The following is a 22,037-nucleotide window of genomic DNA, read 5'->3' as shown; positions in this document are numbered from 1 at the left end:
CAGCCCAGTGATTGTCACCTATTCTGATCCGGCCGTCTTCTCATCCCGCTCTACATGCTCTCCTTGGAGGATCACATCCCTGAAGCTATATCATGAAGACTCCCAGTGCTCCCAAGTCTAGCCTTTAACTTCTCTCTGGAATCCTAGACTCATATAACTAAGTGCCTACTGTAATTGGGGCGGTATTGATTCCTGGTTCACTTACTAACTTTGTGATCTTGAGCAAGTTACTTAATCTCTCTTAGCCTCAGCTTCCTCATCTGTAAAATGGTTGTAATAATAGCTACCTCTCAGGGTTGTTATTCACTAATTTATACCAGATCAACCACATCTCAGCAAATGCCAGCTGACACAACCCCCAGGACCATGTGACTAAGAGGCCCCTTCCCCCAATCCAATGCCATGAAATTCACATAAGACCCCTATAAATCCAGATGCTATCTTGAAAAGAAGAAAGGGAAGACTGAGTCATCCAAAGCTACCAAAGTACTTAGAGACTGTCTAAAATAAATTATTGGATCCTATAGAGTTTACCAGAGTGGATTACTTTTAGCTCCCCTCCACTGCCCGTTACCCAGCAGGGTGAGGGCATTGTGAGAAAGATCAGACTAGTTATAGGAAACAGAGGAGACTTAAATCATTGCACATCTGAGTGTAATGTGAGCGAATTTTGTGACCCAGCTGCAGGAGTTCAGATTTTATCCTGAAAACAGTGGGGAGCCACTGAAGAATTTTTGAGCAGAGGAGTAATGTGATCATATCTAGAAATTAGTAGGATGATTTGGGCTATGGTGTGGAATGGGGGCTTGAAAGCATTTGAGAGTGAAGGCAGTGGTTATAATAAGGGACTGAAATGATGGAGGGAAAAAGTTGCGGAGAGAAAAGGAGAGCATTGAGGATATTTGGGAGCTGCTGTTGGTGGGACTTAGAGAACTAGAGGATAAGGGATGTAAGCAGGAAGGAAAAGTCTGAGATGACTCCCAGGTTAGTGACTAGGGATACTGTGATGCCATTTACTGAATACACAGATTCAGGAGAGAGGTCCAGGCTAAAGATAATATTTTGTGAGTTGTCAGCAAAAGAATGGTAGTTAAATGAGAAAAATAGCTGAGCTCACCCAGGGAGAGTGAGAACTAGTTTAAGCAAAAAGATAAATTTATAATCAGATACTGAAACCTAAGGGCAAGGATGACTCAGGAACAACTGAAACTAAGAGATCAAAAGCCACCCAGAAGAGTTCTCTCTCCACCTCTCAACTCTGTTACTTTCTGCCTGCCTCCATTTCCCTCCCCTGCCCCAAGTCCCTGTCCTCCCCATCCCCAGACTGACTTCCAATATTATTCTAGTCCACATGGCAAAAAAAACAGGACTTCAGACAATTGTAAAGTTTTAAAGTTTGTTGTGTAGGCATCCAAAGAGACTGGCTGCTGCTGCTGCTGCCAGCTCCTCCTCGTCCTCCTTTCTTTTTTTTTTTTTTTTTTTTTTTTGGTTTCCAAAATTTTCAGGAAATATTTTGATTCAACTTAGATGCTTACCTTTGGACTAATCAATGGTGGTCAAGGGATGAAGATCAAATTGATTAACATGATAACCCTATGGGCAGTGGGGAGGTGGAGGTGGTGGTTTCCAGGGGAAGGAGCATCATAAAGAAGCAAAATGGCAGGTGTCCATACAGTCCACCCTTTGTTTGCCCAGCACATGTACATCATTTCCTATTATATGATTCCAAAAAGGCCCTCATCTGCATAATCCAATCATCCCACGATACAAATGCTAATAAATTTGTCTCCTTTCCAGTGAAGAACAATTCAGTGACACATCCAGCTGCTGCTTCTGGAGATCATAGCACAGATCAGGACCACTGTTCTTCAGATATAGGTTCTCCAGGTAATGTCCCTTCCAGTGAGGTCTCCATGAGGTATGAAATGTGGCTTCTAATAATCCCACTACCTTTTAACTGCCTTTGAGCTATTTTTAAACTACTCCCCCTATGAAAAAGTCCTGATACGTAGAGATAGAAGAAATAGAGAATAAAACTGGGTGAAAAGGAAGCACTGTGCATTGGTCACTAATCCAGAATATCATCTACTGTAGATGTTTTTGGCCATGTGTAATAATGAAATGATAGAACTAGCAAATCTCATGGCATCTGTTTGTTGACTTGCTCCTTTGGCTGTGGAGTTCCTTGGTCGGCCAATCTGGCTGCCTTAATTTTTGCCCACAAGGTAGAGATCCCTTATCCAGTGTTTTGAGAGGGTCATTATGGAGGATTTCTCTGTGCGGCACTGTACTGATTAGCACTACACCTTCTGGTGGTGTTTTACAGATTATCCTGGGATTGAAAAATCACAGAGCCCTACACTTAGGAGGATTGGATAAGGGCTTTTCCCTCAACAGATTATGCAATTATTTTGAAACCATAATCAGCTGCCTATCAATTTCATTTGGAGAAATTCCATTTGCTAATAACATGTTTGATTGGTTCTAAGGTGCACTTTTTTTCCCCAGTTTAAACAAATATGTAATCAGAATGTGTCTTTCAATTAATAGCATGTAACCATTTTTTTGCCTCTTTTTTTTTTATTATTATACTTTAAGTTCTAGGGTACATGTGCACAATATGCATGTTTGTTACATATGTATACATGTGCCATGTTGGTGTGCTGCACCCATTAACTTGTCATTTACATTAGGTATATCTCCTAATGCTATCCCTCCCCCCTCCCCCCACCCCACAACAGGCCCCGGTTTGTGATGTTCCCCTTCCTGTGTCCAAGTGTTCTCATTGTTCAATTCCCACCTATGAGTGAGAGCATGCGATGTTTGGTTTTTTGTCCTTGCGATAGTTTGCTGAGAGTGATGGTTTCCAGCTTCATCCATGTCCCTACAAAGGACATGAACTCATCATTTTTTATGGCTTCATAGTATTCCATGGTGTATATGTGCCACATTTTCTTAATCCAGTCTATCATTGTTGGACATTTGGGTTTGTTCCAGGTCTTTGCTATTGTGAGTAGTGCCGCAATAAACATACGTGTGCATGTGTCATTATAGCAGTATGATTTACAATCCTTTGGGTATATACCCAGTAATGTGATGGCTGGGTCAAATGGTATTTCTAGTTCTAGATCCCTGAGGAATCGCCACACTGTCTTCCACAATGATTGAACCAGTTTCCAGTCCCACCAACAGTGTAAAGTGTTCCTATTTCCCCACATCCTCTCCAGCACCTGTTGTTTCCTGACTTTTTAATGATCGCCATTCTAATTGGTGTGAGATGGTATCTCATTGTGGTTTTGATTTTCATTTCTCTGATGGCCAGTGATGATGAGCATTTTTTCATATGTCTGTTGGCTGCATAAATGTCTTCTTTTGAGAAGTGTCTGTTCATATCCTTTGCCCACTTGTTGATGGGGTTGTTTTTTCTTATAAATTTGTTTGAGTTCTTTGTAGATTCTGGATATTAGCCCTTTGTCAGATGAGTAGATTGCAAAAATTTTCTCCCATTCTGTAGGTTGCCTGTTCACTCTGATGTTAGTTTCTTTTGCTGTGCAGAAGCTCTTTAGTTTAATTAGATCCCATTTGTCAATTTTGGCTTTTGTTGCCATTGCTTTTCCTGTTTTAGACATGAAGTCCTTGCCCATGCCTATGTCCTGAATGGTATTGCCTAGGTTTTCTTCTAGGTTTTTATGGTTTTAGGTCTAACATGTAAGTCTTTAATCCATCTTGAATTAATTTTTGTATAAGATGTAAGGAAGGGATCCAGTTTCAGCTTTCTACATATGGCTAGCCAGTTTTCCCAGCACCATTTATTAAATAGGGAATCCTTTCCCCATTTCTCGTTTTTGTCAGATTTGTCAAAGATCAGATAGTTGTAGATGTGTGGTATTATTTCTGAGGGCTCTGTTATGTTCCATTGGTCTATATCTCTGTTTTGGTACCAGTTCCATGCTGTTTTGGTTACTGTAGCCTTGTAGTATAGTTTGAAGTCAGGTATAAATCACCCTGGGCAGTATGGCCATTTTCACGATATTGATTCTTCCTATCCATGAGCATGGAATCTTCTTCCATTTGTTTGTGTCTTCTTTTATTTCGTTGAGCAGTGGTTTGTAGTTCTCCTTGAACAGTTCCTTCACATCCCTTGTAAGTTGGATTCCTGGGTATTTTATTCTCTTTGAAGCAATTGTGAATGGGAGTTCACTCATGATTTGGCTCTCTGTTTGTCTGTTATTGGTGTATAGGAATGCTTGTGATTTTTGTACATTGAGTTTTTTTTTTTTTTTTTTTTTTTGAGACGGAGTCTCGCTCTGTCGCCCAGGCTGGAGTGCAGTGGCGCGATCTCGGCTCACTGCAAGCTCCGCCTCCCGGGTTCACGCCATTCTCCTGCCTCAGCCTCTCCGAGTAGCCTGGGAGTTTGTATCCTGAGACTTTGCTGAAGTTGCTTATCAGCTTAAGGAGATTTTGGGCTGAGACGATGGGGTTTTCTAGATATATAATCATGTCATCTGCAAACAGGGACAATTTGACTTCCTCTTTTCCTAATTGAATACCCTTTATTTCTTTCTCCTGCCTGATTGCCCTGGCCAGAACTTCCAACACTATGTTGAATAGGAGTGGTGAGAGAGAGCATCCCTGTCTTGCACCAGTTTTCAAAGGGAGTGCTTCCAGTATTTGCCCATTCAGTATGATATTGGCTGTGGGTTTGTCATAGATAGTTCTTATTATTTTGAGATACGTCCCATCAATACCTAATTTATTGAGAGTTTTTAGCATGAAGTGCTGTTGAATTTTGTCAAAGGCCTTTTCTGCATCTATTGAGATAATCATGTGGTTTTTGTCATTGGTTCTGTTTATATGCTGGATTACATTTATTGATTTGCGTATGTTGAACCAGCCTTGCATCCCAGGGATGAAGCCCACTTGATCGTGGTGGATAAGCTTTTTGATGTGCTGCTGGATTTGGTTTGCCAGTATTTTATTGAGGATTTTTGCATCGATGTTCATCAGGGATATTGGTCTAAAATTCTCTTTTTTTGTTGTGTCTCTGCCAGGCTTTGGTATGAGGATGATGCTGGCCTCATAAAATGAGTTAGGGATCTCTTTTTCTATTGATTGGAATAGTTTCAGAAGGAATGGTACCAGTTCCTCCTTGTACCTCTGGTAGAATTCGGCTGTGAATCCGTCTGGTCCTGGACTTTTTTTTGGGTGGTAAGCTATTAATTATTGCCTCAATTTCAGAGCCTGTTATTGGTCTATTTCTGAATAGACCAATAAGATTCAACTTCTTCCTGGTTTAGTCTTGGGAGAGTGTATGTGTCGAGGAATTTATCCATTTCTTCTAGATTTTCTAGTTTATTTGCGTAGGTGTGTTTATAGTATTCTCTGATGGTAGTTTGTATTTCTGTGGGATCGGTGGTGATATCCCCTTTATCATTTTTTATTGCGTCTATTTGATTCTTCTCTCTTTTCTTCTTTATTAGTCTTGCTAGCGGTCTATCAATTTTGTTGATCTTTTCAAAAAACCAGCTCCTGGATTCATTGATTTTTTGAAGGGCTTTTTGTGTCTCTATTTCCTTCAGTTCTGCTCTGATCTTAGTTATTTCTTGCCTTCTGCTAGCTTTTGAATGTGTTTGCTCTTGCTTCTCTAGTTCTTTTAATTGTGATGTTAGGGTGTCAATTTTTGATCTTTCCCGCTTTCTCTTGTGGGCATTTAGTGCTATAAATTTCCCTCTACACACTGCTTTAAATGTGTCCCAGAGATTCTGGTATGTTGTGTCTTTGTTCTCGTTGATTTCAAAGAACATCTTTATTTCTACCTTCATTTCATTATGTACCCAGTAGTCATTCAGGAGCAGGTTGTTCAGTTTCCATGTAGTTGAGTGGTTTTGAGTGAGTTTCTTAATCCTGAGTTCTAGTTTGATTGCACCGTGGTCTGAGAGACAGTTTGTTATAATTTCTGTTCTTTTACATTTGCTGAGGAGTGCTTTACTTCCAACCATGTGATCAGTTTTGGAGTAAGTGCAATGTGGTGCTGAGAAGGATGTATATTCTGTTGATTTGGGGTGGAGAGTTCTGTAGATGTCTATTAGGTCTGCTTGGTGCAGAGCCGAGTTCAATTCCTGGATATCCTTGTTAACTTTCTGTCTCGTTGATCTGTCTAATGTTGACAGTGGGGTGTTAAAGCCTCCCATTATTATTGTGTGGGAGTCTAAGTCTCTTTGTAGTCTCTAAGGACTTGCTTTATGAATCTGGGTGCTCCTGTATTGGGTGCATATATATTTAGGATAGTTAGCTCTTCTTGTTGAATTGATCCCTTTACCATTATGTAATGGCCTTGTCTCTTTTCATCTTTGTTGGTTTAAAGTCTATTTTATCAGAGACTAGGATTGCAACCCCTGCCTTTTTTTGTTTTCCATTTGCTTGGTAGATCCTCCTCCATCCCTTTATTTTGAGCCTATGTGTGTCTCTGCACATGAGATGGGTTTCCTGAATACAGCACACTGATGGGTCTTGACTCTTTATCCAATTTGTCAGTCTGTGTCTTTTAATTGGAGCATTTAGCCCATTTACATTTAAGGTTAATATTGTTATGTGAGAATTTGATCCTGTCATTATGATGTTAGCTGGTTATTTTGCTCGTTAGTTGATGCAGTTTCTTCCTAGCATCAATGATCTTTACAATTTGGCATGTTTTTGCAGTGGCTGGTACCGGTTGTTCCTTTCCATGTTTAGTGCTTCCTTTTGGAGCTCTTGTAGGGCAGGCCTGGTGGTGACAAAATCTCTCAGCATTTGCTTGTCTGTAAAGTATTTTATTTCTCCTTCACTTATGAAGCTTAGTTTGGCTGGATAGGAAATTCTGGGTTGAAAATTCTTTTCTTTAAGAATGTTGAATATCGGCCCCCACTCTCTTCTGGCTTGTAGAGTTTCTGCCGAGAGATCAGCTGTTAGTCTGATGGGCTTCCCTTTGTGGGTAACCCGACCTTTCTCTCTGGCTGCCCTTAATATTTTTTCTTCATTTCAACTTTGGTGAATCTGACAATTATGTGTCTTGGAGTTGCTCTTCTCAAGGAGTATCTTTGTGGCGTTCTCTGTATTTCCTGAATTTGAATGTTGGCTTGCTTTGCTAGATTGGGGAAGTTCTCCTGGATAATATCCTGCAGAGTGTTTTCCAACTTGGTTCCATTCTCCCTGTCACTTTCAGGTACACCAATTAGACGTAAATTTGGTCTTTTCACATAGTCCTGTATTTCTTGGAGACTTTGTTCATTTCTTTTTATTCTTTTTTCTCTAAACTTCTCTTCTCACTTCATTTCATTCATTTGATCTTCCATCACTGATACCCTTTCTTCCAGTTGATCGAATCGGCTACTGAAGCTTGTGCATTTGCCACGTAGTTCTTGTGCCATGGTTTTCAGCTCCGTCAGGTCCTTTAAGGACTTCTCTGCATTGGTTATTCTAGTTAGCCATTCGTCTAATCTTTTTTCAAGGTTTTTAACTTCTTTGCATTGGGTTTGAACTTCCTCCTTTAGCTTGGAGAAGTTTGATCGTCTGTAGCCTTCTTCTCTCAACTCATTAAAGTCATTCTCCATCCAGCTTTGTTCCGTTGTTGGTGAGGAACTGCGTTCCTTTGGAGGAGGAGAGGTGCTCTCATTTTTAGAATTTTCAGTTTTTCTGCTCTGTTTTTTCCCCATCTTTGTGGTTTTATCTACCTTTGGTCTTTGATGATGGTGACATACAGATGGGGTTTTGGTGTGGATGTCCTTTCTGTTTGTTAGTTTTCCTTCTAACAGTCAGGACCCTGAGCTGCAGGTCTGTTGGAGTTTGCTGGAGGTCCACTCCAGACCCTGTTTGTCTGGGTATCGGCAGCGGAGGCTGCAGAACAGCGAATATTGGTGAGCAGCAAGTGTTGCTGCCTGATTGTTCCTCTGGAAGTTTCGTCTCAGAGGGGTACCTGGCCGTGTGAGGTGTCAGTCTGTCCCTACTGGGGGGTGCCTCCCAGTTAGGCTACTCGGGGGTCAGGGACCCACTTGAGGAGGCAGTCTGTCCATTCTCAGATCTCAAGCTCTGTGCTGGGAGAACCACTACTCTCTTCCAAGCTGTCAGACAGGGACATTTAAGTCTGCAGAGGTTTCTGCTGCCTTTTGTTCAGCTATGCCCTGCCCCCAGAGGTGGAGTCTGCAGAGGCAGGCAGGCCTCCTTGAGCTGTGGTGATGCTCCACTCAGTTCAAGCTTCCCTTCCTGGAAGCTTTGTTTACCTACTCAAGCCTCAGCAATGGTGGGCGCCCCTCCCCCAGCCTGGCTGCCACATTGCAGTTCGATCTCAGACTGCAGTGCTAGCAATGAGTGAGGCTCTGTGGGCGTAGGACCCTCCGAGCCAGGCACGGCATATAATCTCTTGGTGTGCTGTTTGCTAAGACCGTCGGAAAAGCACAGTATTAGGGTGGGAGTGACCTGATTTTCCAGGTGCCGTTTGTCCCTGCTTCCCTTGGCTAGGAAAGGGAATTCCCTGACCCCTTGGACTTCCCGGGTGAGGTGATGCCTCGCCCTGCTTCGGCTCACACTCGGTGCACTGCAGCCACTGCCCTGCATCCACTGTCCGACAATCCCCAGTGAGAGGAACCCAGTACCTCAGTTGGAAATGCAGAAATCACCCGTCTTCTGCATCGCTCACGCTGGGAGCTGTAGACTGGAGCTGTTCCTTTTCGGCCATCTTCCTTTTTTCTTTTATTTATTTATTTATTTTTTGAGACAGAGTCTCACTCTGTCACCCAGGCTGGAGTGCAGTGGCACGATCTCGGCTCATCACAACCTCTGCCTCCTGTGTTTAAGCAATTCTCCTGCCTCAACCTCCTGAGTAGCTGGGACTACAGGCGTGCACCACCACACCTGGCTAATTTTTGTACTTTTTAGTAGAGACAAGGTTTCACCATGCCGGCCAGGCTGGTTTCGAACTCCTGATCCGCCTGCCTCGGCCTCCACTGTGCTGGTATTACAGGCAAGAGCCACTACACCCAGCCCTCTTTTTTCTTAGTCGTTTATAAAATAACTTGCCTCTTATAATCAATGGAATCTGAGATTATTAAGTATAGTAATTTTATCAGTCAGGGTTCTTTTTCACAAATAATACAATCCATTCTGGATAAAGCAGAAAAAGGATTTGTTAGAAAAGATTATTTAGCTCAAAACTGTTAGGAGGGCTGGGGAAATGGACTTGAGGCTAAGATCCTAGAACAACACCCAAATCATACCACACACCTGATGGGGAAACCACAGCCATTTCCACTCCGAATACTAAATACCAAGAGTTCAATTTGACTGCCAATTTTACAAGCTCTATGGCCCTTCCGTGATAGGAACTCAATATTGCAACCACTGGGAAACCACTGCTGTTGCCACTACCACCCCCAAAAGCTGGACACTTGTGTTACTACCGGCAACAGCAGAAATCGAAGCCCTGTGTCTAACCTGCTTCCTACCTACATCAATCAGGATTAGCTAGGTAACACAGTAGTTACAAACAACCTTCAAATCTTACTGACTTAAAACAAGAAAAAATGTATTTCTTCTTCATGCCATAGTTCCAGCATGGGGCGGGGTGGGAGGTGGGGTCGGGAAGTCTTGCTCACTGCGGCCACTCAAGCGCCCAGGCTGCTGGAGGCTCCACCATCTTGTGATGATGCTGCCTTCTTGACCTTCTTGACATGAGCTTTCAGGGTTTGCCGTGGCAGGAGAAAAAAGTGAGGAGAAGCATACACTGGCTTCTGCTCACATTGCATTGATCAAAACGAATCTCACAGCCATACCTGACATCAAGGGACAGGAGAAGTACAGTCTTCCTGGTACTCAGAAAGAGAGGAGACCCAGAAATATTGGTGAAGTTTAGTGTTTCCCTCACTCATTTTTCTCACTTCCAAATGGAAGTCTCACGTGGGTGAAGTATCATCCCTGTAAACAATTGTACGTGGTGAATTTCAGTTCTGACTTCTATATTGAGTAGGCTGGATTTTGAAATGGGAATTTTCTCATATTAAAAAAACTGTATGAAAGGTGAAGGACATCCATGAATACATTTCTACTACCATAATCAATACCAGAATTTTACAGAATCATGCTTCTAGAATCTCTAGGTTTACCAAGATGATTCAGGGCCTGAGCACACTTTTGGAGCCATTTCTCTTTTTTAGCTCTATGTCTGGGTCTTTTTCAGTCCCTCTGACTATGCCTTGTGGCTTCATAGGAAATCGTAGGCTGGACTAGAAGGGCTGGGATCCTTTCTTCTTCCACCTGCCCTGGAACGATGCCCTTGCTTCGCCCCATTCCAGTCAATGCACTTTACAATGGGAGGCACCATCACATTTGCCTGGCAAGGTGGGGACAAGAAGGGCTTTCCAATGCCGAATCTTCCAGTGTAAGTCCTGATTGCTAGGCTCGTACAGTTTCCTAATCAGGGTATTAACATTAGAGCGCAGCAAATAACCCAGCTCCTGAAATTCAGCAAGGCAATAATTATATCTTACTCCTAGTAGTCTGAGGTCAAGGCTGAAACAAATTTCCTTATCCAAGTAAAATGCTGACTCTCTTGTCCCCTAACTGCGCACAGACCACCCATTTTGAATAACTCATTTTTGTTGTCTTGGCTTTTTATTACGGTATTTTCTCTTCTTTTTTTTTTTTTTTTTTTTTTTGAAACAGTCTCACTTTGTCACCCAAGCTGGAGTGCAGTGGGGCGATCTCGGCTCGCTGCAACCTCTGCCTCCTGGGTTCAAGCAATTCTCCTGCCTCAGCCCTCCCAAGTAGCTGGGATTATAGGTGCCCGCCACCACACCCGGCTAATTTTTAAATTTTTAGTAGAGACGGGGTTTGGACATATTGGCCAGGCTGGTCTGGAACTCCTGACCTCAAGTCATCCACCCGTCTTGGCCTCCAAAAGTGCTGGGATTACAGGCGTGAGCCACTGCACCCGGCCTATTACCATATTTTCAAGTGCTTCAGCTTCAGTCGACATATGAGCTAAGACACAAGAGACAACAGGTGCTAGTTCAACTAATTGCTTTGCTATGACGTAAAAAGGACTTCCAGTTTCCCAGGCTGGGATTAGGAGATTCTTACTGCCCCTCTACACATCTCAACTTAGTTTCTCACTTTAAGTTCTATCATTTAGAATACTTTGGTCCTGATACCTGATTTCCTAACTTGAACTAGTTTAGGCAAAGGGGGCATTTATTTTCAGAAAACTATAGTGTTTCGTAGAGTCCTAGTGCAAGAATATGGCTGGAACTTGGGAACAACTGGATCTGGCAATTGGAATGTCATCAGGACTCTCTACTGCTCATCTACGTGCCTTTCTGCTTGCTTCCTCTCTCCCCCCCCACCTCTCTCTGTCCTTCTCTCTCTCCCCCTCAATCTCTCCCTCCTTCCCTCTTTTCCTTCATCCTTCAACCTCCCTCTCTAGTCTACATAATAATAAACCGAGCTCCTGACAATTATCAGACTTTGCAGCTTACAACCCAGGTACCCAAGAAGATGTTGGCTCTTTTTCAGTTCCAGCTCCAGCTTATCCTTGTAAGTTTCAGTTCTGTAATTCCTCAGGACTTGCTCTCATCAGCCCGGTTTTGGACAGATGCCATTCCCTGCACCAGTAATCTGTTGGGGAGGTCATAAGGCCAGGGCTTCCATGATATCCACAAGAATGGTTCCCACCAGAAGGGGATGCCCTCCAGACATAACATAAAGGAGTCCACCATGCTAACTTTCATGGATGCAGGGTAAAGACAAATCTGCAAAGTAGATAAGGAAAGATATGTCAGAGACGCAGAAGGAAAACTGGGGGAGACCATAATTTTAGGGAAGCCAAGAAAGGACAGAGGTTCAAGAAGGAAGGAAGGGGTCACTACTCCAAAATTTCAAAGACAGTCGCAGTTATTGTAGAAAAGGGACCGTGGGACTTAAGAATAAGGAGGTTCTTGATTATCCTGACAAGGAGTAGTTCCAGTGGGCAGTAGGAAATGGAAATGGGGTATGTAGTGAAAGCCAGAGTTTAGTGGTTTCCAGAGTGAGTAAGAGGTAGATATAGGCTGGGAGCCATGGCTCATGCCTGTAATCCTAGCACTTTGGAAGGTTGAGGTTGGAGGATCACTTGAGGCCAGGAGTTTGAGACCAGCCTGGGTAACATACCAAGAACCTGACTCTGCAAAAAATATATATATATAAAAATTAGCCAGGCGTGGTGGTGCACACCTGTAATCCCAGCTACCCAGAAAGCTGATGAGGGAGGATTGCCTGAGCCTAGGAGTTGGTGACTGCAGTGAGCCATGATCATGCCACTGAACTCCAGCCTAGGTGACAGAGTGAGACTCTTGTCTAAAAAAAAAAAAAGAAAGAAAGTAGATACAACATAGAGGATTCTTTCAAGAGAATTGACTGATTGACTGTGAAAGTTAGAAGGAAGGAGAACAGATCATAAAGACATGGAGTCAGAGGAAGTTTTTTTATTTTAAATAATTTCTTACATGTTTCTGACATGGAATGTTTAAATACTGGTGGGATGGAATCATGAGAAAAGATATAATTGATGATAGCTATTTTTGTTAGCTATCTCCCATCTCCCCTGGGCTGGAAGGGCCAGGAACAGGAGATAAGGCCCAGGCTAAAGGTGTGAACCATTTCAACTTTTTTCCCAAGCCACATTGGAAAGTAGGGCAAAGAGAAGAGGTGCCTGTCCTCAGCACTGGATGAGCCAGGTTGGGGCCCAGGGCACAGCCAGGGGCCTGGGATTGTGTGGAGAACAAATGGTCCCAAGGCTGGAGCCAGTCCTCTGTGGTGGGGGAAGGGTGGGCACAGAGCAGCTACATCCAGTGGCAGGCAAACTTGCCACAGGCTCCGACTTCCCCATCTCGAAACCCTGCCTGTTGCTTCTCTGCCCACCTACTACTCAGTGTCCCTGCCTAGCTGCCACCTGTTGTCTCAGCTCCACTTTCCCACCTCCCATCACTCCCCAGCCGCTGCCCCTGCCTTCTGCTCTCACCATCCCTGAAGTTGGCTCACCAAGGTCACTTTCACCTCCTTGTCACTTCCAGTGAATACCTTTTAGTCCTGATCTGTGTTGACTACTTGGCAGCCTTGAGGCTGTTGGTCCTGTTTTGAAACTCTGTCTTCCCGTGTCCTCCATGAAGCTGTTCTCTCTGGGAACATTCGTGCCTCCTCCTAAAACAACAACTCCTTTATTAAGCACCTAGTCTCTGTCGGGGCTTTACATTCATTATAGATAATCCTCACCTGGATGCAAGACGGGTCCATGAGACAGATGAGGAAACTGAGGCTCAAGGTGGTCAAGGGGTTTTTCTAAGGCCCCATGGCAGCAGGTGATAGAGCCTGGATTAGAACCGAAATTTGCTGCGCTGCCTTCAACTCCAGCTTGTTGTCTCCCTTACCTCTTGGGCCCCTCCTCAGCTTCTTTGGTGGGCTGTGCTCTCAGCCCCCACCCTCTTCTCCTCACAACTCAAGTGAGCACCTCTGTGTCTATGGCTTCCATGCCCATTTTTCTTTTTTCTTTTTCTTTTTCTTTCTTTTTTTTTATTTGAGACAGAGTCTCGCTCTGTAGCCCAGGCTGGAGTGCAGTGGCACGATCTGGGCTCAGCCTCCACCTTGGCGGCAACCTCTGCCTCCCAGGTTCAAGCAATTCTCGTGCCTCAGCCTCCCGAGTAGCGGGGATTACAGGCGTGCACCACCACCCCTGGCTAATTTTTGTATTTTTATTAGAGTCGGGGTTTTACCATGTTGGCCAGGCTGGTCTCAAACTCCTGACCTCAAGTTATCAGCCTGCCTTGGCCTCCCAAAGTGCTGGGACTACAGGTGTGAGCCACTGTGCCCAGCCAGTGCCCATTTTTGTGCTGACAATGCTTTAATACTAACCCAGACCTTACTCCCAAGTCCCAGACTGGTATGCATTGTTGTTGTGGCTGCTGCTATTGTCATTAAGAACTGAGATTCATGGAGTGTCCATAATATGGCAGGTACCACGCCAGTTTCTTTATATACATTAAATCCTTACAACGGCTGGGTGTGGTGGCTCACGCCTGTAATCCCAGCACTGTGGGAGGCCAAGGCCAGCAGCTTGAGCCCAGGAGTTTGAGATCAGCCTGGGCAACATGGCAAAATCCCGTCTCTACAAAAAATACAAATATTAGCCAGGCTTGATGGCGCACACTTGTAGTCCCAGCTACTCGGGAGGCTGAGGTGGGAGGATCCCTTGAGTCTGGGAGGCGGAGGTTGCAGTGAGCCAAGATTGCACTGCACTCCAACCTGGCTAAGAGTGAGACCCTGTCTGAAAAATAAAATAAAATAAAAAGTAAAAATCCTTACAACAACCCTATGAGGTAGTTACTATTATCCGATTTTCCACTGAAGGAAACCGAGCATTAAAGAGATTAATCAGGCTGGGCGCCATGGCTCACGCCTGTAATGCCAGCACTTTGGGAGGCCGAGGAGGGTGGATTGCCTGAGCTCAGGAGTTTGAGAGCATCCTGGGCAACATGATGAAACCTCGTCTCTACTAAAATTACAAAAAATTAGCTGGGAGTGGTGGTGCACGCCTGTAATCCCAGCTATGTGGGAGGCTGAGGCACAAGAATTACTTCAAACCAGGAAGTGGAGGTTGCAGTGAGCCAAGATTGCACCATTGCACTCCAGCCTGTGTGACAGAGCAAGAGACTGAAAAAAAAAAAAAAAAAAAAAAGACAGAGATTAATAAACTTGTAAATTTGTCCCAAGGTCAACAAGAGCCTAGGTTTGTCTGACCCCAGAGTCATTCTCTTGACTGCTATGATGATTCAGTGTCTTCTCCCAAGAGGTCTTACACTTGACATGTCTGCATCTGAACTCATCTGTCCATTGCTTCGTATATGACTGTAGGCAAGTGAGTGAATGTCTGAGCCATAGTTGTTCCACTTGCCCAAAGCCTGTCCTCCTCCCATGCTGTTTCAATAAACAGTCCTGCTGCCTCCCAGTCAACAGGAGCTGCACAAGACTCTTCCTTTTCCCTTCCCTCCCAACCACTCACTCATCAAGACATGGCGACTGTGTGCTCTAAAAGCCCCATTCTCACTACCCTGGGCCTAGTCCTCTCCTGTCTGGATATAGCAAGAGCTGGCTCTCAGGCCTTTCCCATCATTCATTCAAAGAACCTTCCTTAGGCCTGCTCATTTTCTCAGCCACCATGGGTCCCACATTCTCTTCCCTCCTAGCCCTACTCTGCACAGCCCCCAGAGCAGTCTTTCCAACACACAAAGCTCACCAGGTCTCTCCAGCTCCCTGAACCCCTGATTCTGAGCAAAAGCTCCTGAACCTCAGCCTGGCTTTCAAACCACAGACTGTGTGGTTCCACCTCCTCTGCAGCCCCAGCGCCCACCCAACCCTCTCCTGAGCACAGGAGCATCTGCACCATTGCTGGTCTTCCCGCCCATCCTTTCTCCCGCTCTGCCCTGCATGGGTAGGGGATGTCCTCTGCCTCTCCACAGTCTCAGCCCCACTCCCCATATGTGTTTTTCTAGTGACACTGCCCAGTGGTAGGCGTGCTAAGGTATGCAAGATCAGTAATGTCTGTTTTATAAAAACTAAATATATGGTTGTACAGTAATGTGAATGTATTTAATGCCATAGAACTGTACACATACTAATGGTTAAAATGGTGGCTGGGCATGGTGGCTCACACCTGTAATCCCAGCACTTTTGGAGGCCGAGGCAAGAGGATTGCTTGAGCCCAGGAGTTTGAGACCAGCCTAGGCAACACAGAGAGACCCCATCCCTACAGAAAATTTAAAAATTAGCCGGACATGGTGGTGCATGCCTGTTGGGGACCAGCCTCAACACCACCCGTAGAGTACCTGAAGTCTGGTGGTGACAAAGGATTGAGAGGAGACAAGAGTTGAAAGGTGGGGAGCCCTGGGGGCCAGCTGCAAAATGGAGGCTGCAAAAGGCTTAGAGCTCTGGTCTCCACACTATTGGGTACAATCACTTAGATCTGAGAAGCAGATGTTCAGGGCGAAACAGTGAAAGGGAGGCAATGCGTCATAGGCGTAATCTATAGTAACAGCGGTTTAAATGAATCTCCTTTGTGCTCAAACAGCATATCTTTAACTTATCAGAGAGTAGCTAGTGGGAGCGGGCTTAACTAGGAGCCTGCACATCTGTCCACCTTCCAGTGTTTGGAAGGCGTGTCTTTCTCCTTGAACAGTGTTTACAAATAAGAGAGTGTGTCTTGCTCTGAGCAGGGGAACATGATGGCAATTAGGAGGCTTTCCTCCTGAGAGGCCTTTTGTGGCTGTCCACAACTTATTGTCCCATATTTTTATGGCCAGTCTATGCAGGAACCCCATAAGCCTTTTTCCCAACACATACCTGTAGTCCCAGCTACTCAGGAGGCTGAGGTGGGAGGATTGCTTGAGTCCAGGAGGTCGAGGCTGCAGTGAGCCATGATTGCACCACTGCACTCCATCCTGGGCGACAGAGCAAGACCTTGTCTCAAAAAAAAAAAAAAGGGTTAAAATGGTAAAACAAAACTAAATATAAATGCCTCCCTCAGGGTTCTAGTCCCTGGAGCGAGTAGATAGGTCATGATTGTCCCCTCTCCTCACCCCATCCTCCCCAGCTTACAGAGGGCCTGGGTATTTTATGCTGTGATCCCCATGGGCTCTGCCGAGATGCCCCTGTTGGGAGGTCAATGTCCAGGAGCCTCCCTTCCTAAGCCCACCCTGCTCCCACTCCTGGGGTACCATTAGGGAGTATTAGTGGGTCCCCCTGCCCATGCAACCACAGACTGTCTTTCAGTGTGTGTGTTGGGGGGTCTGGATTGCTTCCCCTCCTCTCCCTTCGCCTTAGTATAGTTCTCTCAAGAAGTTTAGGGTTCCAGAAGGTCAGGGTCAGGAAGATGGCTGTGGTTGACTTCAGCTTTGGGCCTGAGATCCTCCCTACAAGAGACAAGGAGAAAAAAAAAAAAAAGCCTGACGCAACCTTCTGCACGAGACAGGAAAGGGAAGATTGTGATGGAGCAAAACTCAGTTAACATCCTTGTCAGTCATCCTGGCACACCAGCTCCTGCAGCAGGCAGTCCAACCCCCTGAGGGCAGAAATCAAAAGGTGTCCTTCCCTGCATATGCAGACACACACTGACAAACACGCATACATACAACCCACAAAGCAGAGACACATACATACAAGCAAAGATGTATGTACAGACAAGCCTGCCCACAGACGCAGGCATGCACATAAAAACACATCCACACAGAAACACAAATGATTACACCAACTACACACATACCACATGGCTGGGAAAACACATGAAGAGATTCACAGGCCTCCATCTCTCTCTCTCTTTCTCACACACACACAAACACACACGCAAAGATAAGCCTACCCAGAGTCACTAATAGGTGTCAACAAATGTGTTCTAGACCAGTGACTAAAGGAAGAAGTCAGAGAAGTCAGAGATAGACACAGATCAGTTTTCTAGAGATTGGAAGAATGTATGTATGTGGAGGAGGACAGACTGGTGGGAGAGAAAGCCAGGTAAACATAGGGAAGGGAGAGATCCTGGCGCCAAGAAAGGAAGGTCTTGGGTAATTATCAGGTGCCAACCTCTCCCCCAGCCCTCCTTGATTCATCTATGCGTTAACAGTTACTGAGCTGAGTCCTCTGTTGGGCCCCAGCCCTATCCTCACATATACACAGCCCGGGAGGAAGAGAGACCTGTCCACGAGGAACTATCACACAGAGTGGCATGTGCTATGCTGGGGGATGCACAGCCCAGCCCCACTCTGGGCAGCAGTGGAGGGCAGATGTCAGGGAAACGTGAGTAAAATGCTGAACATGTAAGAGTTGGCTGGATGAAGGGGATGGATGGGGAGGTCACCTTGGGCCAAGGAAACAGGTGTAAACATTAGTTTCCTTTTGCTGCTGTAACAAATTACCATAAATGTAGTGGCTTCAATACAAAAATTAGCCAGGCACCTGTAGTCCCAGCTACTTGGGAGGCTGAGTCAGGAGAATCGCTTGAACCTGGGAGGCAGAGGTTGCAGTCTCCAGCCTGGGTGACAGAGAGAGACTCAGTCTCAAAAACAAAAACAGAAAAACAAAAAACTACACAGATTTATTTTCTTACAATTGACTGTTCAGAGGTCTGAAATCAGTTTTTGTGGGCGAAAGTCAATGTGTTGGCAGAGCTGGTTCCTTCTGTAGGCTCCAAGAGGAGAATGCATTTCCTTGCCTTTTCAGTATCTAATGGCTGCCTGCATTCCTTGGCATGTGGACCAGTTCTCCTTCCTCAAAGCACAGCACTCCAGTCTCTGCTTCCATCATTCCACTGCTGTTTTCCCTGACTCCTCCTGCCTCCCTCTCTCCTGTCGGAATCATTGTGATTATATCACCACACCTCAGATAATCTAGGATAGTCTTCTCATCTCAAGATCCTTGACCACATCTGCAAAGTCTCTTTTGCCATATAAGGTAACATTCACAGGTTCTGGGAATTAGGATGTGGACATCTTGGGGGCCATTATTCAGCCTACCACGAGGGGAGTGGCATATTATCTCACAGTCTTTAAAATGCCCTCCAATTTTGTTATTACCAGGCTGAAGATAAGGAATTAGAGGCTTATAGAAGTTAAGTGATTTGCCTTAGACAGGCTGACAGATAGATAAATGATAAATGTTTTCTAAAATAGACAAAAGAATACAAAGAAAAATGCAACAAAGCACTCAAAACCTCACCACCCAGAAATGATCAGTATTACATTTTGTAACCATATACATAATACATAAAATTGAGGAGAGAGGTTAGAGAGAGAGCCAGTCAGGTAGAAAAAATATCCAAGAATGGGACTGTTCTCATAGTCCTAATGGGATATACTATAGAAACTATTTTCTTTTTAGGCCAGGTGCAGTGGCTCACGCCTGTAATCCCAGCACTTTGGGAGGCCGAGACGGGCGGATCACGAGGTCAGGAGATCGAGACCATCCTGGCTAACATGGTGAAACCCTGTCTCTACTAAAAATACAAAAAAATTAGCCCGGCGTGGTGGTGGGCAGCTGTAGTCCCAGCTACTCGAGAGGATGAGGCAGGAGAATGGCATGAACCCAGGAGGCGGAGCTTGCAGTGAGCCAAGATCATGCCACTGCACTCCAGCCTGGGAGACAGCGAGACTCTGTCTCAAAAAAAAAAAAAAAAGAAAAAGAAACTATTTTTTTAACCAAAAGTAGAAAATGTACGTTTACTTGAGTTTAATAGAGAAAAAAAGAAACTAAAGTGAAAATGAAGGAATAGCTGAGATATTTCTTCACCTTAAAAGAATAGTCATTCCTAAAAGACCTCTCTCAAGAGCCATTTCAATTAAGAGATTGGGCCAGGCGCAGTGGCTCACGCCTGTAATCCCAACACTTTGGGAGACCTAGGCAGCAGGCTCACTTGAGCCCAGGAGTTCGAGACCAGTCTGGGCAACATGGAGAGACCTTGTCTTTACAAAAACTTAAAAATTAGCCAGGCGTGGTGGCACATGCCTGTGGTCTCAGCTACTCGAAGGCTGAGGTGGGAGGATTGCTTGAGACCAGGAGGTTGAGGCTGCAGTGAGCTGTGATAGCACCATGTCACTCCAGCCAGAACAACAGAGCAAGACCCTGCCTCAAAAAAAAAAAAAAAAAAAAAGGAGGTTGGAGTAGGATTTTACCATTATATTCTAGTTTTATCTCTTTATTGACGTAGCTATGAACGAAGATGTGATTAGTACTTTTGCTTTCCTTGCTACCTCACCTCTCCATTCCAGACTGCATAACTTTCGACTCCCCTGGCATTACTAATAGCCCAGTGTTGATGAGAAGCCTGATTAATAACATAACAATTGATTTGCACATATTTTATGTTGTATATATTGTATACTGTATTCTTACAATAAAGCTAGAGAAAAGAAAATGTTATTAAAAAATGATAAGGAAGAAATAATATATTAATATTTACTATTCATTAAGTGGAAGTGGATCATCAGAACGGTCTTCATCCTCGTCTTCATGGTGAGGAGGCTGAGGAGGAGGAGGAAAAGGAGGGGTTGGTCTTGCTGCCTCAGGGGTGGCAGAGGCAGAAGAGGGAGAGGGAGGCAGGAGAGGCAGGCAGTCTTGGTGTAACTTTTATTGAGTTTATTTAATCTGTGAATAAGTGGACCTGCACAGTTCAAACTCGTGTTGTTCAAAGGTCAACTATATTTACAGTGTTTTGCAACTAAAATTCCCACAGTGTAATCTTAGCTTAAATTGAATTAAGGTTAATTCCTACATGGAATTAATGTCACCACCAGTTCTTTACCATGAATTTCCCTTCCTCAGCTCCTGAACTTGACTAATCTCTTGGCCGAATGGATTTTGTCATTGAGTGGTCTTTTTTGGAAAGGTTCGTGAGTACACCATCCCCCAAATTTATGATTGAGATCAGCCACTCTGTTGGTTGCGGTTTAGGGTGACACTTTTTTACCCTCAGAACTCTGTAGATATTGCTTCATTGTCTTCACTTGTCAAATGCTACCTTGGAGAAGTCTGAGACCAGACTGAATATCCCCCCTTGCAAATAAATGGCTTGCTTCTTCTGTCTAGGTGCCTTAAGTATTCTTACTTTAGCCCCAAAGTTTGGTAACTAAATCAATGTGTCTTTTTTCTTTTTTAGAGGGAAGGGTCTCACTATGTTGCCCAGGCTGGCCTCAAACTCCTGGGCTCAAGTGATCCTCCCGCCTAAGTCTCCCAAAGTGGTGGCATTACAGATGTGAGGCACCTCACACAGCCAAATCAATGTGTCTTAGTATCAATTACTCTGTGTCAACTTTTCTGGTATACAGTATGCCCCTTTCAATCTGAATATTCAGTTCTTTCATTTCAGGGGAAGAATTCTGTATTTCATACCTTAATATCATTTTAAGTTCCATTTTTGGAACCCCTCCTTTAGGGCTGTTAATAGTTAAGCTTATGGTAGCTTGTCTTTGTCCTATTATCTTCTCTCCAGTTGCTTCAGTAGCTTTATCTTTTCCCACCACATTTACTCTTAGTATCTTAAGCCTTTCCTATTACTTTGATTTTTAACCACTATCTAATGGTTAAAGTCTATTGATATCTATTATATTAATATTGATTGTTTCTCTGTTTCTAGTTTATTACATCTTTAAAAATAAGATTTCAGTCCTCTATTATTTTACTTGCTTCTCTAATATCCCTTTCATCTAATTCATTGTTTTATCATCTTGCCTGAGTTCTTTGTTCTCCTGATTTCATGCTATTAATAAGGCCTTCTATACAACAGGAAGGATTTGCCAGGACTCTGCTTTTATTCCTTTGGGTGTGTTTTCTTCTAGATCGGGGTCTTCATCTGTTGTTGTTTTTTTTCGTCATCTTTCTTGCTCCCTTCCTTCTTTCTCTCCCTCCTCCTTTCCTTTCTTCCATCATCTCTCCTTCCTGCCTCCATTTTGGCTGTGGTCTTGGTGTCTAAAGGCCATGCCATTTCCTTTCCTCTTACTCCTCTCTGCCATGGCCTATGTTTAGCCGACCTCTCCTTGCCCTGGTGTGCAGGCCCTGGAGCCCCTTCCCATCTTGTCTGGGCCCATTTGTCTCCTCTGGAGCCTATGGTTTGCACGCTGGCTGTTGCTTTCGAACTGTGCCCACCCCTGCCCCCGTGAGGTCTATGGCCTGAGGGTGCCTGGCTAGGGCTGCCTGCTGCCCTTGATGGGGCCTAAGTGCTGTCCGTCCTCTGAGGTCCTGTTAGACATCTTGTTCCAACTGGTGGGTGGGGCACCACCCATTCCCGTAGGCACTGGCTTGTCCCTGCCAACCCCTGTCCCATGCCCTGGAAGGCACCAAGCCATGGCAGCTCTCCTTGCTTCTACTGAGGTCTCATGGAGAAACACAAGGTCTTCTCCTTACAAAGGTTTTTTCCCAGACTTTTCCTAAGCCTGCCTACGCACCCAACAGTCCACTTCTCTTAGATGACAGGATATTGGTGTTTCGTGGACTCACCT

The 22,037-nt window shown here is 44.6% G+C and overlaps 1 protein-coding gene across 1 annotated transcript in view; it reads left to right on the top strand.

Annotated features, from left to right (window-relative positions):
• Positions 1–2,543, top strand: part of DNAI1 (dynein axonemal intermediate chain 1) — a 66,072-nt gene extending 63,529 nt beyond the window's left edge. Inside the window, exon 20 of the mRNA XM_063609822.1 lies at positions 1,798–2,543. Within this exon, the coding sequence (XP_063465892.1) occupies positions 1,798–1,800 (3 nt within the window). The 3' untranslated portion in view covers positions 1,801–2,543. The remainder of the gene's footprint in view (positions 1–1,797) is intronic.
• The last annotated feature ends 19,494 nt before the right edge of the window (positions 2,544–22,037 follow it).

This window comes from Symphalangus syndactylus, chromosome 9 (genome assembly GCF_028878055.3).
Source record: "Symphalangus syndactylus isolate Jambi chromosome 9, NHGRI_mSymSyn1-v2.1_pri, whole genome shotgun sequence".
Classification (NCBI taxonomy): domain Eukaryota; kingdom Metazoa; phylum Chordata; class Mammalia; order Primates; family Hylobatidae; genus Symphalangus; species Symphalangus syndactylus.
The sequence above is the reverse complement of the archived record's forward strand: the minus strand, read 5'-3'. Positions and strand labels throughout refer to the sequence as shown.